At 37.3% G+C, this 17,843-nt stretch overlaps 1 protein-coding gene across 3 annotated transcripts in view; it reads left to right on the top strand.

The window, feature by feature from the left end:
• LOC139984208 (solute carrier organic anion transporter family member 4A1-like) overlaps positions 1–17,843 on the top strand; it is a 74,373-nt gene that overhangs the window by 52,351 nt on the left and 4,179 nt on the right. The window contains exons 1-8 of one of the 3 annotated variants that reach the window (XM_071998003.1): positions 699–1,102; positions 10,158–10,359; positions 11,439–11,747; positions 12,452–12,653; positions 13,546–13,645; positions 15,351–15,472; positions 16,281–16,541; positions 17,494–17,689. In XM_071998003.1, coding sequence (XP_071854104.1) covers positions 1,095–1,102; positions 10,158–10,359; positions 11,439–11,747; positions 12,452–12,653; positions 13,546–13,645; positions 15,351–15,472; positions 16,281–16,541; positions 17,494–17,689 — 1,400 coding nt within the window. In that variant the 5' untranslated portion in view covers positions 699–1,094. Of the gene's footprint in view, positions 1–698; positions 1,103–8,372; positions 9,154–10,157; positions 10,360–11,438; positions 11,748–12,451; positions 12,654–13,545; positions 13,646–15,350; positions 15,473–16,280; positions 16,542–17,493; positions 17,690–17,843 lie in introns of those variants that run through there. The other 2 variants (XM_071998005.1, XM_071998004.1) reach the window with 2 other exon arrangements.

The raw sequence follows: 17,843 nt of genomic DNA, 5'->3' as shown, positions 1-17,843 counted from the left end.
AAAACTATATTAGAGTACATATTTTTCTCAAAGTCATTGAGAATGAGAAATGATTCATTTAATTTTTATAAATCTCAAAGAATTCAGGTCATATGTCACATGTGAAAAGAAATACATGTCAACCATTTAATATGGGTAAAATGTCTCCCACCTCATGGTGGGTTAATTGTTGTACACATTCGTGTGTAAAATTACGAGAAGTCAAGGGTAAATATCAAGGGTCAAGGGTCAAGGGTAAATGTTAATCCGGCGCACAGCGACATCCGAGTGGGTATACAGATATACCTTTCGTGTGTATATAAATTTGCACAAAACAAATGCCAAATTACACAACCTTGGCAGTTGTTCAGATCGTAAAAAAAAAACTTGCGTAAAAGTACTGCACATGCGCACAAATGGGTAAAATTACAATTTTCACTAGTGTAAAATATACCCTCAATGGGTGAAGTTGAGTGCGGGCTTTACATTTACCCTTTCTTGTTTTTTCTCTCTTTTGGGGGGGGGGGGGATTGGAAATAAATTTACTTTTTACAGTGTTTGTCTTTTACAGTGTTTGTCTTTGTATATATATACAAAGACAAAATAACAAACTCAATGTTGCGTCTATGCATGCACGTAAGAAGTGTATGCTATACGCCGTATTGACATTATGCAATATATAGGGCATAATGATCACGAGTCCAAGTATAGACCGGACTTGGCCTATACATACCCGGGTAACTTCTTCCCGCACTTACACCTACTGCGTTGACGTATGCTAGATTGGTTGCCCCGGTTCAGTGGCTCGCGTGTGTAAACGTCGAATGATATGATTCACAACTCGTAAACGTGTGTCAGTGAATTATCTGTCCAGTACTCAACATAATATCTTGTAACACGTTGTGATGGTATTTTTATTAAGTCTACTACGTTGAAGTGGTACCTTAGAAGGACTTTTGGAAGTATATCGCATGGTGGGTTCGTAGTGGTGCGGGTTTGTACAGTGGAGCAAACACGGTTAGAACATGCAGTTGCGGTCACTATTACGTGCTGTTCGGTTTATTACATATTTCTCTGTTATTGTTCAGTGATTGGTAAAGGGGGACATTTACAACATGACAAGGTAAGTATAGGCTGTATGCTTTGTCTTTATGTAAAAGATAGTAAAAAAAAAAGGCCAATCATGATATTCACACAAGAGAGGTTAAGTCAAGTATTAGGCCTATTTAAATAATCAACATTAACTGATAACAAAATATGCTATAATGTCAAATAGGGTAATGGCTACTCATGTAGCCTACCAACTTCAACAAGCATTTTAATAGCACCCTCGAAGTATTTTTCGTCCTTAGTAGAGACTTTTGATCTTCGTATATCTAGACTACAACTATACTTAGCCTAATGTCTGGTAATAATTCGAAGATTAAGAACTATACCAAGAAAATACTTTTCAGAACTTTAAGCAGTTGTTAGTGTGTTAACAAATTGGCTCCCAATACGTGATCAGTTACCCTTAAGTAGAAGAGAATGTTTTTTGACCATGTGACTTTCAAAATCTCGGACTTAATAGATTGGTCCGATACGGTAATCTATACTAGCCTATTGCTAAATACACGAAACTTGAATCGCTACGTAAATATATATATCGCACCAACATTTATGTCACCAAATCCATTCATGCGAGAATTTTGAAGTAAAGTTGATTCGTGGAATCAACATAAATTATCATCATTGCCGCTAACAACTCCCCCCCCCCCCACCTTCCCCCAACACTGCATTACCGAGGCTAATTTTCATATTCTCTTCCCTAATGAACCACAGAAACTTTATAGGATCTGTTGGACCTGTATACATTGAAATACTATACTAATAAAAAAAGATGCATTATAATCAAAGCTATAAGGAAACGGGTAGCAACGAAACGGCTTCAATGTACAGTCTGGGAACCTCTTCAAGAAGTAGGCCTATACCATTTACACACAATGCATTTCAGCTACCTAAAATACATGTACCTGGGGGGGGGGGGGGGAATTATAGCAAAAAGGGAACACCACAAATGTTGTACATTATGGGTAATCGAACGATCCGAAACTGTACAACAAGTTGCATTTTGAGAGTTCAACGTTGTATTGTGGATGGGGTGGGGTGGGGAGGAAGGGAGGAGAGGGGCAGATGGCATTGTTTATATGACGTCTGTCTGGAGGTCCCAGAAAGTAGCTATATTTAGGATCGCCACCAACTAAGGGCAGCTGGATATAGCATGTATGTATATTTCAGATCCTCCTGCAAGCAGGAACTCGCGACGAAACCTCATTGGCTTATCAAAGCCGCAAGCTGACCGAAGTCAGTCTCTTACATTCATATTTAACCTCCATGATTATGAATTGTCAATTGTCAACAACTCTGTAAACTGGACGACATACATTAATCTTTGAGTGACTCGAACCGGGGACATTATGATTGGAAGGCACCGGCGTTAACCATTGAACTAAGCCTCCCAATGAGCATCATGAGTTGATAGCGCCCCGAGCTTGTAGTATTTAGAGGTCAATATTTCGAATCCCATTCTAAACCATAGTTTTTCTGTTTTCATTTCCATTATCTAAAATGTCCCAGTCTGTTTTTGTTTCCATTCTCCATTCATCTCTATAATACTCCATATTTGGGTAGAGGTGAGACAGACGCTTAGAGCATACAGGGGCGTATCCAGGATTTTCTAACCCGGGGGGCGCGAGTTACTATCTAAGCGGAGCGCCACCATCGGTTGGCGCGCAGCGTACAAGAAATTTTCTGGTTTTGATACCACCCAGATCACCGGAAATGGTACTTTTCGGCCTTGAAAATGACCAACCAGAGGTACACTTTTTGCCTGAGAACCAAGTATTTCCCAATAGTTTTTTTTTTCATCCATAACCTTTTTGAAGATTGTCACCAGTCACAAATCATGTTCGACCTCACCGCATGACCTATGGATCATTGCTTTTGTATAGGTGATTCTACGTCGCGGCCAACAATATCCGTCAGCCCCACTTTTCAAGGTTTTAAGCCCATTATTTGTTCAGAATTTGAAAATTCACTTTCTCGTGAATAAACTCACTTCAAAACATACCCATAATGTCGCACAAAATTTCATCTATGGAAAACCAATATAGAAAAACCTCCATCAACCCCTAACAGACCGGTAAAAATTGCATAGCACCCAACTCTTGAGAAGGCAAATGCTGGTCCATGCCACGAATCGCCGTCCTGGGGGAGGGGTATAAGGGGAGGGGGTGTCCCCCTCCCCTTTTGATTTTTTTTGGAATCCTGGTGATGCCTACATGTAAAATGGTGGCACTTAGAAAGGCTTTTGTCACCCAAAATTTTCTGAATATGCATTTTTTGTGTGTAACATTCTTTCCCGTGGCATGAAAATGTTCGCTGCTCGCCCCAATGAAAAGAAATATAGGCTAATTTGTGGTTCAAATGATGCTGTAAAGGAGGTTTTATACTCTATTATGCTAAATGCTAAAGAAATGATGGTTTCTAAGTCAAAATTTAATGCAATTTTTTTATGTATACTTGACAATTACAATGTGGGTTTTTCGGAAGCTTGCGCGGGTCACCGGGTTTGGGTGTTAAAATGCGGGTTCAACCCGCGAATTGCGGGTCAGTTGGCAGCTCTGAAATTGCACGAGTAGAGGGAAGTGTGATGAAGAATGATGGTCAGAAATTTTCGAAAATTCAGACACAGTTAATTTATTGGTGTACAAATATTAAAATCTCTTATAACGGCTATTATAAAACTTGGTTGAAGGAAATGAAAAAATAGCAGATATTTCCTTCAACCGAACACTACACACATAGGCGTAGGAGGCGGGGGGCTGCAGTCCCCAATTCTCCATGACTAATGTAAAAGATAGTTTTGACATAATTGGACCGCCATGCTTTTTCTTTATCTACATAAGACATTTCGTTGTTTACATTAGCATCCCGCGGTATACTGCGCAATTTTGACGGACCGTACGGTATACGATGGCATGCGATGTAGGCCTAATAACCGAGGCTTGCTTATATGATATTGACATTAACATGTTGAACGCGCGAAAATTTTTGGTTATTTTTTTCGGGCAAGTCGGACAGTTTTGAGGCTGTTCATCCTGGAACGCCATTTTCATGCTCACTGATATGATGTGATATCTGCTGTTTGCTTTACAGGCGCGTAGCGAGAAATTTGCCAAGGGAGAGGCGATGCCTATAGGCAAAGTATCTAAGCGTTGCAGCACCATAAGTTGGCGCGAAGCGTACAAGAAAAGTTTGGCCGAAAATCCCTCCCAGATCGCTGGAAATGGCACTACCCAGGGCCATTTGTTGGCGCGAAGCGTACAAGCAAATTTTGGCCGAAAATGCCTCCCAGATCGCTGACACTTCCCAGGCCTTGTAAGTTGCATCTAAGCACTTTCAATTTTGAAATTACTAGCAATATCATCAAAAAAAAATATGCTGAAGTGGGGGGGGGGGGGCGGTCGCCCCCTTCCCGAAATGCGTCATGTTCCCCGACGACACGGTCGAGTTCGAGACCAGCCACAGTTGGTTTCATAGCACAATTCTACAATTGTTTAAGGCGTATATACACACACACGCGTTATGGTAGACCATATATAGTATATATATATAGATCATGAGTGAGAGAGGAAAAATGGAAACGTCAAAAATGGAGTTGTCAGTGTAAGGGGTAGGGTGAGGCACACGCGCGCCCCTTCCGAAATACTTGATCCGTCACTGGCTACCCTGTGTATATAAAAGGAATCAGCGATGTAATGATGTCACTGTTCCTCTTTCTCTTCCCGGTGTCTTTGCGTTTTTCTTTTCCCCCTCTTTTTCCGTTTTCTCTCTTTCTTCTTTTTCTTTTCTCTTCCTTCCGCTCCTCCTCCTCTTTTTCCCCCTCTTTTTCCTTTTTCTTCTCTTTTTTTTCTCTCCTCTTTTCTTACCCGGGGGGCGCGCGCCCCCAACGCCCCCCTGGATACGCGCCTGGCATAGGAGACCGCTCGCTATTCTCTGTCTGTCGCACAGAGTGCAGAGCCCTTACACGTATGAACGTTGTAGTGGCAACGGTAAGTAAGGAATTTTACTTTGTCCTCTCTGACCGAAAGCAGCCGAAATTTTGTCCGTTTTTCTGGAATGTTGGTTTATAGTTTCTGTATAATATTACTGAGTCCGTGTTGCTGTCGTTGCAGGCCTATATGTATGTGATCAAATGAAACATTGAATCTTGATGAAGGGGACAAATCTGCCCCTAATTCACCGTCCCGCATGCGATTTTGTTTTCGTAGTACAGCGAGGGGAAAGTCATGAGTTATTCATGATCTTACAGAAATATCCACGTTGAAAAATGAATTATTCAATTTTTCACTTGTAAGAGCGAACAACGCCGTTGTACAACTTGCGCACGCACGTGAACGTACACTGAATCATTGGCAGCAGGCCTAAGCCTATCCACCTGATGTCCATTGTAAATTACAATGATAGGCCTACAAGTGCTTTTCGTATGGTATCGCTGAGATCAGGTTAACATTGTAATTAAGATTAATGAAAGGATGGCTATCATTGAAACCACAAAGCATCTCTATAAAGTGAAGAGGGAGGGAACAGGGGAGCCTCGGTTAGGGGAGGGGTTAAATCGGTTTTAGTAAGGCCCCATGCATCTAGAATAGTGTTGGATCATGATACTTTGAGTCAATTTATTACATCCTAAAATATATGTTCCACCCAATTCAAAAATTTGCTTTGCCCACAAAGGCTTCTTCTCAATCAAGGGAAGCATAGGCATATAAGGATGGCAGGATCTGGAACTCCTCAACCCCTAATTCCCAGATTGTTTGGATGGCTCAAAGATTTTTTAGAAAGCTTGGGCAACCTGTCAGCTGAATATTTGGTTCTTGAAGGAAGTTATTTGGGAATCAAAGGTGTTAAAGTTATACTCGGCTGACACTGTGCATCAATCTGTTAAGGCCCTCAAGACATTTTATCATTACTGGTAACATACCTTTAAAAAAAATGTGATCATAATTTTGGTTACATTTTAATCTCTAACGCTCTACTAAATCTATACCGTTACTGCACATAGGTAGTGCTTAATTCATTGTCAATTTCCATCCTGAAAATACAACAGCATATTGTTGTTTTGAACACCACATCACACCAAGTCTGAGGTAAATATTTGAAGAACTGCCGCTCAAATGTTTTATCCCCTTGACTCTGCCAGCAGATGGCCCTACCACAGGCCTATGGATCCCACATGACTTAAAGATTTGCAATACAGCAATTTCTGGTTCAAAGCTTGCCACCACCCATCACTGGCAATGCACCAATATGCGGACATTTGGTCAAGCCCCTCAAGTTCCCCCTCCTAATTGTTATTTCAATAAACTTACATTCAAAATGCACGGTTCATGCTCAAATCATCTTGGTGTGTCTGTGTGATATGTGGGCAAGATTTTGCAAGAATATGTTCTCCCAAAAAATGAAATCATTACATACAGTATTTAAAAAGAGAAGTGAACAATTTATGATGTGGGAGAGCAGTTTGATATGATTTTATGTACCTAATGTTAGCTTTTAGTCTGTTTGTTTCTAAAGTTATTATCATCCCAGAGTGGTTGACCCAGTTGTCGGTTCATTGTATTTGATGTGATCCATGAAAGCACAAGTTGACTCTGCATATTTTGTCAGTCAGCAGTCCAGGGGCTCAATTTGGGCAAATTTGGGCAGCAGCTATTGCAATTAAGCTTCTCATATGAGATGGGTTGATTCTGCATCTTGTCGCTGTATATGTTTGATAGAGAATTAACTATGGAAGGTTAAAACAAAAGTACTTTTCGGTACAAAACAAAATTCATTTTTTGGGGGTCTGGTATACATTGGTTTGGCATAAGTACTGTATATTTTCATGTAAAATTGCTCAGTTATCATGCTAAAATAGAATTAGTTTAAGTTATCAGTAAAGGTAGGCTTATATCACTGTTAGATAATAATTATGCATTAATTCATGGAGTGAAGAAATTCAGTTTTCATAGAGTGAAAAAAGGACTGACTTTTAATAAGAATATACTCCTCAAATGTTCAATTACTGATTATATATACGTGTGGTCTTTGTTTAGTCGAAGATTGAAACTTACGTAAAAACTTACTTGAAACCTACTTAAAACTGACTTAAAACTTAAGTGAACTTGAATGATATAACTTTTATCTAAATTTTTATTCGTTATATATCATAGCTGAGTGAGGCATGATTCATTTTTTTCTCGTACATGAATATTGCTAATTTAATCAAGGCTAAAACTATTAATAATAATAAAAAATAATAATATTTGATTTATATTACCCTCTGGAAGTAAACCCAAGGGGGTAAGTGTGTAAGTAACTAACACCACGGTAGATGCCAAACATATTTTCCATTAATTAAACCTGAAATGACTCTTTAGGCTCCAAAATATTATTATGTCGACCCGCATATGTGTATATCCACTCACCCCACCTTACAATGTATTGTTCCCTGAGAAGTGGATTGCATTTGGTACTTAGGCTATACTGTTAAACTCAAGAGACTAAAGTCTAACAATTAAAGACCATATATATAAATATATACATATGGCAACACTTGAACAAATAGATACAGCGTACACCCAAATTGGCAGTAAGGTCAATAACATCGTTCTGGCATTGTTTGTAAACAAGAGGTTATAGGCCTATAAAATACGTATAACTGGATGATGCTGTAAATAACGTTTATTTATATTAAATTACATAGATTAATATTAGATTATATATATATATATATATATATATATATATATATATATATATATATATATATATATATATAAATCAATACGCTTACGGTAAAACAGAGTCCCCAGCAAAGAGAAACACATTGAGATACCCGTGTACAATGGCAATGGGCCTCATGAATATCTGGCTACCCATAATCCTTAAATCAGAAATGTATCGCTTGAGGAGCATCATGATTTTTATGCCCAAATCTATAGACCCAGTTAACTCTGAGTAGTACTGTGAGATGGATACCGATTCCCGCTTATTTAGCTATTTCTGGAGCATCGTTGGCAGATGTTATTAAAGCCAGAAATGCGTTCCTTGTTTAAGCGGAAAAAAACATTACTTGTTTCCCCGCTCCGATGCTCCTGAATCCAAAGTAGCAGGCCTTCGATAGACTCACGCCGCCCGGGTTTATTCAAACTGGAGTGGCAAGGAGATGGTATCGTTTTCTTGAACAGTCAATGATATTACTGCCTTGACTCAGATAAAGAAAAATGCAGTTACAAAGAGGGGGGGGGGGTGGGGAGGGGGATTCGGCTACCATCACGAAGGATATGTGGTTGGACGTTATTCAAGAAAATGCTCGGGGCAGGTAATTAATAGCGGTTTTAGAATGCATGGAGCGTTGTCAAACGTAGACCTAGGTTCATAAAAGACTGCTTTATAGTCGTATCTATAAGTAAAACGGAAAGCGTCGGAGGATGGTGTTATCATGCCCTTAGAATTAGGGTAAAGCTGTAGTGAATACCGGTAATGTATATTTGTATATAATTTATCCGCACCTGTATACTTCATGAATTTACTTTATGTAACATTTATTTGAAAATAAACTCCAGGAACTTCACTACTATATGTGTGTTTTGTCATTTATTCATGTCATTCAGTCTATGCAGCATTCCGCTAACAACCAATGGCATCTATCCGTGCCCGTTATTGTCATGAATATTCAACACTTCTTACATCCTTAGACAAGCGATAAAATAGTCTATTCACCCAAACAACAATTCAATTAACATCAAGATCTACTCATATTTCCTCAAGTACATTAAGGTCTTCCCAAGTACATCTCAGATTGTTACTATAAGTATGAGGAAGCCCTTGAAGGCATTCTTATGGCAATCTCTATAGGATCGCTTGCAGGTGTATAGTCTTGGCCAAGTCGTTTGAAATACTCCGTTTTTCTCGCGTGCAAACTGTACATGCCTCAGAGTCCGTTTCTGCCCATCAAAAATGTGCTTGCTCATTGTATTTTACATGCCCGAGGATCTGTCCGATAGTATGAATCGAAAGCGTTGCCGCGGGCGTTCTCTGGGCAGTACAGCAAATAGATACGGGAAAACAGCTTTGTGGAAAAGAAAGGTAAACTAGGCTGTTTATACTGTTTATACTGTTTTACCATGTGGGGCAAACACCGCATAATATATCCGCGTATTTCATTTGAATATATACGTGTATTAATTCGAATAATATTAATAATAATAATGGTCAGCAGTTATTTTTAATGACGCTTTAGCAACCACCAATGTAGGAGAAACCCGCAAGGGCTTATGGGTTACAACTTACACGTCGGGTGGCTTCCAATTCAATATTTTAACTCAAATTTGGGATCTTTTCAAATTAGAAAGTCATATACGCGTATATATTATTAGGCAATATATCCGCGTATTACTTCGAATATAATTACGTATTAATTCGTAAACATATGAGGATTAATTCGAATATATATGAGGATTAATTCGAATACATATATGAGGATTAATTCACATATAAACACGTATTAACTCGAATATATACACGCGTAATAATTCGAATACATACATGTATTAATTCGAATATATACATGTATTAAATCATGCTGTTGTCTAGACCGAGTACATTTGGCCTGAGTGTACGTATATAGAGACTAACTTTGAAAATCTCTCATTTGTTGCACTGGCGGGGCTACAATGTGCATGGGTGGAAGTTATAAGACATGCCAGTTATTGTCTGATTTAATACGCGTATATCTTCCAATTAATACGCGTATATATATATACGTATTAATACGAGGTTATATAATATGCGGCGTTTGTCCCATATGGCTTGCCATATGAAACCACAAAGGAATGACCATCAGTGCATCACCGGTACTGATAGAATAATAGGTTTGTATGGTCCAGTTGTACTCCCGACACTAATGTACTAATACTATACTCTATTGTCATCGTCCGATCGGACACTGCGGCCTAAAATGACCCTACCGTTCATTCTAAAACACTGTTTGCAGATATTGTCGAAACCAAAGTGAACGTTTCTGATTGTATGCTTCCGAATTTCGCCGGGTCTCTCTCTTTCTCAAGGCTTTATATCTTTCATTTCCCTAGTCAAGTGAAATATTCAAGCTGTTTAAGAATGACGTCGAATACCGGTCATTCATCTGACGACGGTGGTGTCGACTTTCATAAGGCTAAGAGCAGAGAGAAGAATGAAGTAGACGAATTTGCAGAAGATCTTAGCAAAGATGAGGAGGAGGAAGATGATGAAACAACTTGTGGATGGCTTGGCATCCGACCTAGCTGTATTCAAGTAAGCCAAAAAATGATGTCCGTATCTTACAATTTACTGTAGGCCATATTTATACTCCGAAAAGAAAAACAAATGGCTTGTATTGGTCAGTTGACACGCGATCATTAACTTGAAGCAAATGTAAAATAATGTATCACTTCTTAATAATGCTTCTGAGAGACTGCACGAAGGTATTAGGTAATTTTTCCTCCATTTCACAAATAAGTCGTATAGCAAAGCCTATACTATAGGCCTATGTTTTTAGACCCTCATAACAGATTAAGCAGGACTGCAGTCGTAAAGTCCTATACAAATTTCATCCACATTTGGTAAATATCTATGCCACCGGAGATCTATCAAATTTATAACACACTTCGACACTCACCAAGGGAAATGTCATCAACCTACATATACCACGAAATGAAGTAATGAAACACTTCTCTACATATTTGAGTGTTACCTAATGTTGTTCCAAGTATTTCGGAAGGAAGGAAGTAATATCTATCAGCTATTGAGCTCTCAGGCACATATCAGTTCGCATTATAGTTACTCACTGGATTATAGTGATGACTATACATATATATATCGTTTACAAAGAAAAACAAATTCTACACCCACCACCTACATATTTATTGAAATGGCAATGTAATATAAGGTTAAAAGTTAAAACACCAAATGACCTAGCATTTAGCATAATATGAAACAATATCAGATTTATGTGTACTGCAATTAAAGTGTTAAACTTGTAATCACTTAAATAATCCTTTAGAAAAACCATTACGGACAACACCATCCCGAATTAACGATTTTAGTTTCACTTGCAAGAAGAAACACACATAATCCAATATATCAACATATCATTAGACCTTCGGCATACCGTCATGTTGTATACGAATACCATCTGGGAACTATTCGACTTTTTCCCCGTTTTGCAATAATTTATGAAACAAACGGCGTTCCATAACTAACCTCTTTTTTTCTGTAAACAGACCTCGTGTAATTCATCCCTAAAGTAATAAGAAGTTGGATTAAATGGAATATTCTCATAAAAATATTTTTAAAAAAGACCATTCCCTTTTTCTCTCTCCACTTTCCTATAGGGATGCAACAGATCTTCAGTTTTCCTCGTGTTTTGGTGTGGTTTGGCTCTGTTTCAAAGTACGACCGTCAATGGTCTTGTATATGTTGTAACCACAACATTAGAGAGACGTTTTAGTTTGCCGAGTGCCCAGAGTGGTGCTATCTCCAGCACCTACGACTTCACTGTGTTAGTACTAATTGTGTTCGTGACATATTTAACCGAGAGAATCCACAAACCACTATTGCTCGGAGGTGGAGCCATTGTATTCGCTCTGGGATCTTACGTGTTCACTTTACCACATTTTCTTGCACCGAATCATTCAATAGGTGTAAGTATATAGGTCGCAAGCCACCATGACTCATTTGACCTCTGTATTGCGCAATCGTCTTGATTTAAAAACGCTGCTTAGAAGAAGAAAGTTGATCATTGTTTAGTCATGTATCACATGTTGGACTATAATAGTTGTTTTTTATGATGTTTCCATACTATAGCAGTTTGATTAAGGGTGCTTTTATTCTAGATCCGGATCAGATATTGACGTCAGGATCTGATCCTGCCGTCGGGATTACGGCTGTAGTGTAAACGCAGTTCAAATCCGGGTCTGATCCTCCTATTTTGATGCTGGCAGAGACCAGGATCTGATCCCGGACGTCGAGATCATACTTGCAATGTAAACACGGCCTCATCAACAGTGACCCGAGATATCCGGTGACCTCATTTACGTCATATGCATTCTCGCGTGAAATGCCAGTCCAGTATCATGCATGTGCTAATTCCTAAGTAGATTGAAAGCGTGTGGGACGTACATAGTATTGTCACCCTGCAACATACCCTGATGAATGTTAAAATTAAGAATATTAAATTACCGTGTTGATAAAAGGACATGTAAGTGTTTCAATCTTGCGGATTCGAATTTGTGTAATGATGATAGTTATAATATACTTAAGATACATTTGAAATTAGCATAACAATAAGTTCTATCCCTTTTTTATCCATTCATTTTACTATATTCATCCACTTTACTTACTTCAGGCAATTGAAGGAGGGGAAGTTTGTCATGTGAACGGCACAGCGGTAAAATGCAACGAGGAATCCGGTGGAAGCTTGAGCGGTTTCTATTGGTATTTCGTTGCGGGCCAAGTTCTGCACGGGATCGGGTCGTGCCCAATATATACACACGGGAGGATCTATATTTACGAAAATGTCCGTGCACAAGTTGTTCCAATTTACTTTGGTATGAATTCCTCTAACTTTTTTATTTTCTTGGACAAAGGAAATTAACAGACCAGGAAAAAACCAGAATGTCTTTTCTGCTATATAAATATAGATAGATAGATTTTGCCGTTTTTTTTTGTGCTTGTACTTTCCCCTCATCTTGGTACCTGTACATTACTCATTATCAAGAACACTTAACTTGACTCAGGTGCTTCAAAAGCTATCCATAGTAACTAAATCCTTTGTTGATACGGCACGCAATAAATAACTAGATAGTTCACTGCCTTTTGTAATCAGCATATGGTTAAAACTCTTAGGAAATCGGAGACTTGTTTTGTTTTCAAATAACCCAAACACTTTGTTACATATATATATATATATATATATATATATATATATATATATATATATATATATATATGACTAGATGAGACTAGTGGAACACTAGTAGTTGTAACTCGGAGTTTCACGCGTTATAGCGATCTTCAGACAAAAGTTGTATATTCCGCTCTGTCCAATGGACATAGAGCACTCTGCGCCAAGATAGACGCCAACCTACTCTACTCTCTCTCTCTCTCTATATATATATATATATACATATATATATATATATATATACATATACATATATATATATATACTGATATATATGTATATGTATATATATATATATATATATATATATATATATATATATATATATAAATATATGTATATGTATATATATATATAGGCATACAATAATTCCACAGGATATATATATATATATATATATATATATACATACATACATATATATCAGTATAAATACCGTTTATCAGTAGAAAGTATATATAAATATACCTATATATATGTGTGTTTATATTTATGTATATTTATATTACTACTTAAACTCTCATTTTTCTGCACAGCGATTCTTCAACTATTATCGTCATTGGGAATAGCGGTGGGATTTCTTTTTGGTGGAGTTCTTCTGCAAATGTACACAGATTTACAAACAGATGTTAGCACGTGAGTGAATTTTTATTTTGTAAAATATGTGCGAAATTCTCATGCACAGTTATAGGACGCTATTGATCAAATAGCCATTCCAGTTGTCATAGTGAACTGCAACTATTTCATATGGGTTGCATTGTCAGTTCGGGCCATTATATAAATTACATCAGACAGTATACCTCAACTTGGTAGTTTATCATAACACACTCGTGTCACGGTCCAAGACAGTCGTTTAGTTAAAAGAATAGACCTATGAGTAGTTTTCTCCATAACTCTACATACTCACGGAAGAGGTGAGCACTATCACATTTTATACAGTGATAGTATATTTAACCCACAAAAGAGACAATAACTCATAATAAAGTTTGGTAAAAAAATATTTAAGGTTTGCCGTTTGCCGGAAGGGATACGGGCATATTTTCAACACACAAAAAATGTTGATATTGAATAACGATAAAGACCTAGATGTGAATGGCCATCCCCATACAGAGATGAAGGAGGGGTTCCTGTGTTCCAATGAACCACAAGAAGCCCCCGTTAAATCACCAACCATTCCATGTTGACATATTTTGGGAAGACCCTCTCAGTCCTATTAGACCCCTCCCCAGACAGGCTTTCCAAAACTTCAATAAATCAAACACACCCTCCCCCACCTAAAAGAAGCTAAGCTGACACTGGCGTGAAGACTACTTTAAAGGGTGTGAAGACTCGCGCGAAAAGAAACGTCTAATGCCGGTTATTTGACCTAGTTTCGAATTAGGTGTAACAGAAGTGTTATAAACCACCATCGATCCCAGAAAATACACACACACATTTTGCTACCGTCAGTAATTAGACACTAGTGTACAGTCAGTGCATACAGCTGCGGTCAATACCCACAGCACAATGTGCAAACAATACAGCGATGGACATCTCAGGTCCAGCTAAAGATAACAAGCCTACAAGGTATCACGTTTCATTACTGTACTGTCTGCATTTTGTAGCGACACGAATAAAACGTCACTTGCAAGCAACAGAAAGTTAACTTTTTCAGATTGCCGCACGCGGTTTGGGGCGAGTCTTCAATGCCTTTAACAGCCTCGTACCCACTTTATAATATTGGTGTTTTAGTTGATGTAATATAATACAGCAGAAAATCTTCTCGATCAGTTCAAATATTTGCTCTCTTCCAAGCTTATAAGTCTTAAAATGACAGTTAAAACCTTTCATAATTGGAGGGTTTTTTACTCCGTTGATTTCTGTATTAAGTATCCGTTGCATCTGGTTTTAGGACTGGCAAGTAATAGATATTGACAAAAGCAAATATGAGGGCGCTCGCTCTTTTGTTCATATATACATATAGATCAAAGTATATATGTGTTGTTGGCTTATTGTCATATTTCTTGTATGTAAGATTCTTAAAGACGGGTTCGCGTACAAGAAATCGGTGGCGCTGTTTGTCACTCACCGAAAAAGTTTAAAGTGCGGACTCAGTCAACGTTTATGATACGTATTCCTTTATATTCTTTCCCATATATGAAAGCCTCATTGTTCAACCCATTTAAAAACACGAACATACAAATCCCTGTACCGTTGCATATCATGTAGTTTATAGTTAATAACTATGTGCTTGTTTTGGCCAAAATATTACTACACAATAGTATCAGAACAAACCGTCGAGATAGAATACATACTAAGGCTTTTGAGTTGATCACATGCGACTTTTCTTTTCTCTCTGTAGCCTGGAAATAGATCCTAGCAGCCCAATATGGATCGGTAACTGGTGGATTGGATTCATTATTGTCGGTACCTTATCCCTGTTAATCTCCATCCCACTGGCTGGATTCCCAAAGTATATCAAAGGTAAGGGACTTGTTATTAATAAAATTATGGAATTTACTCGCTCAACTGGAAGTAACGAAAAACATATAGGCTTTCTCGTTCAAATTAATTTCAAATTGTTTATTGTTTGTACCCTTCTGCAGTTGATTTTTGTTTAAAGCTGTGTTAAGTTAAAAGTCGTTTTTTTTTATATTACTCATAAATAACTGATATAGAAAACATAACTTTAACAAAGAATACTCTAATCTAATTTGCAGATTGAGAGACAATAACATTTGAAACCTATTACAATATGTTTATTTCTGCTAGAATTGAAACCATCAATACATAGGCCTGCTGCAATCTTTAAAATGAAAACAATTAAAACAATTAAAAATTCCTTGGTATCATTATACAAAGTCACTAAAATCAGATCAAAATGCTACGTTAACCATTTTATAATATGCGGTAGTGATAGACAAAAAGGTTCACGTGTTGAATGATATGTTATGTACTTTGGCAATCTTCTGCTTCCACCTCCCGCCCCTGCCCGCCTTCCATCTCACCTTCTTTCCCCTCTGTCACCCCTCTTCTCGTAGCACTCTTACACTTTTTTTTTGTTTTCCACATTTTTCTGTCTTTGTCCTTCTCTAGTTGACTCCCTATCCTCTTCCCTTAATCCTCTCTTTGTCCCTTAACAGTTTATCTCTTACCTCACCTCTTCATACGACACGGAAAATGAAAATATTTTTACATTTCATGTTTTTCTGGCTGCGGACCTAGGAACTCGCGTAAGGAGGTACAAATATAATATTTTTTATGATTTGCTCGGTAATTATTCTTTTAATAGGAACGAGTGCAATACGAAAGGCAAACGACGAATTTACAAGACCGCAAAAAGGATCAGAATTCTACGCGACGAGAGGAGTAAGTGGTCTCGTTAAAGACTTCCCTCGCGCAATGTGGAACCTTATCAAAAACATTCCATTGATGTGTATCAACTTTGGCATAGCAGCAGAGTTTTTCATTATTTCATGTACCACCGTTTTTGGACCAAAGTATATGGAGACACAGTTTAATCTTCAAGCTAGCACAGCTGCAGTTATGGCTGGTGAGTGTATAATATATATAATTTTCCAATTTCAGTTTTATTTCCAATATAATTTTCAAACAATTTTAATATAGCACGCTTAGAAATGACAATTTAAGAAATTCGCTAAAAGCAATTATAAGAAAACTAAGAAAGTGAATGTGGATGTTATGCTTTAAATAATGTTGTTAACTGTGTGAAACGAAAAACGCTTGGGGCTACTATAGATAGACGTCTGCATACGAGAATCTGACATAATTTTAAAACTAAATAGTTTAGAGAATGTGATTTTATTTTTGACGAATAGATTGCGCAATAATGTGGGACATTTCGTATTTTGGACTGCACATCAACGCTTTTCATTTTGTTTTTCGTTTACGAGAAAGTGAATAGACCATAAATGATAAACTTATAAACTTTTAGTGAAGAAGTTTCAGATAATTATTTAACCATAAGATAAAAATAAACATTCAGCCTGGCTGCATATTCATAAAGATATTTGTAAAGTTTGCAATTAGAAGTTTCAGTTGCCTTTTTTTAATAAACGACATTGCATATCAATCAGAGGTGAAGAGTAGAACAGTAGAACTTATGTCAAGACTTAGTCTAAGAACTGTACTAAGTGTCACTATTCACTATAGTAACTATTTTGTCACCACGCAGAGAGCGATGTTAAAGATGACTGCCGCCATCATTTTACAAGTCTTCCAAGCGTGCACCGTCAATTTAGGAAATTGTCATTTTTTTTTGATAAATTATATTACAACTTTTTTTCTACGCAATACATAATTCTGCTACGTCATTAAATCTTTGAATTGAGTTCACTAATGTACAAAGTGTCCCCATGAAGTGACATATATGTTTAAATTAGTTTCATAACGATTTGAAAATGGTAACTCTGGTCGAGAAGGATGTTACTAAGAAAGGAAACGTATATTCATTTTAATATTCGATTTAATTCATTCAAATATAGGAGCTATTGTGGTCCCTTCAAGTATCATAGGTGTCCTTCTTGGAGGATGGATAATCAAGAAATTCAACCTCCAGTACACCGGTCAGGCGAGATTATGTTGCGTAGCTTTGCTCGCATCGCTAATACTTCTGGTCGCTTTCTTAATTGGATGCCCAAACGTCGACTTTGCAGGAGTAACCGCACCATATGACAACGGGTAGGTTTAATAATGTATATATATATATATATATATATATATATATATATATATATATATATATATATATATATATATATATATATATATATATAAACCTACTACTACTACTAATAATAATAATAATAATAATAATAATAATGATAATAATAAT

This window comes from Apostichopus japonicus, chromosome 17 (genome assembly GCF_037975245.1).
Source record: "Apostichopus japonicus isolate 1M-3 chromosome 17, ASM3797524v1, whole genome shotgun sequence".
In the NCBI taxonomy this organism is placed as follows: Eukaryota; Metazoa; Echinodermata; class Holothuroidea; order Aspidochirotida; family Stichopodidae; genus Apostichopus; species Apostichopus japonicus.
The sequence above is the reverse complement of the archived record's forward strand: the minus strand, read 5'-3'. Positions and strand labels throughout refer to the sequence as shown.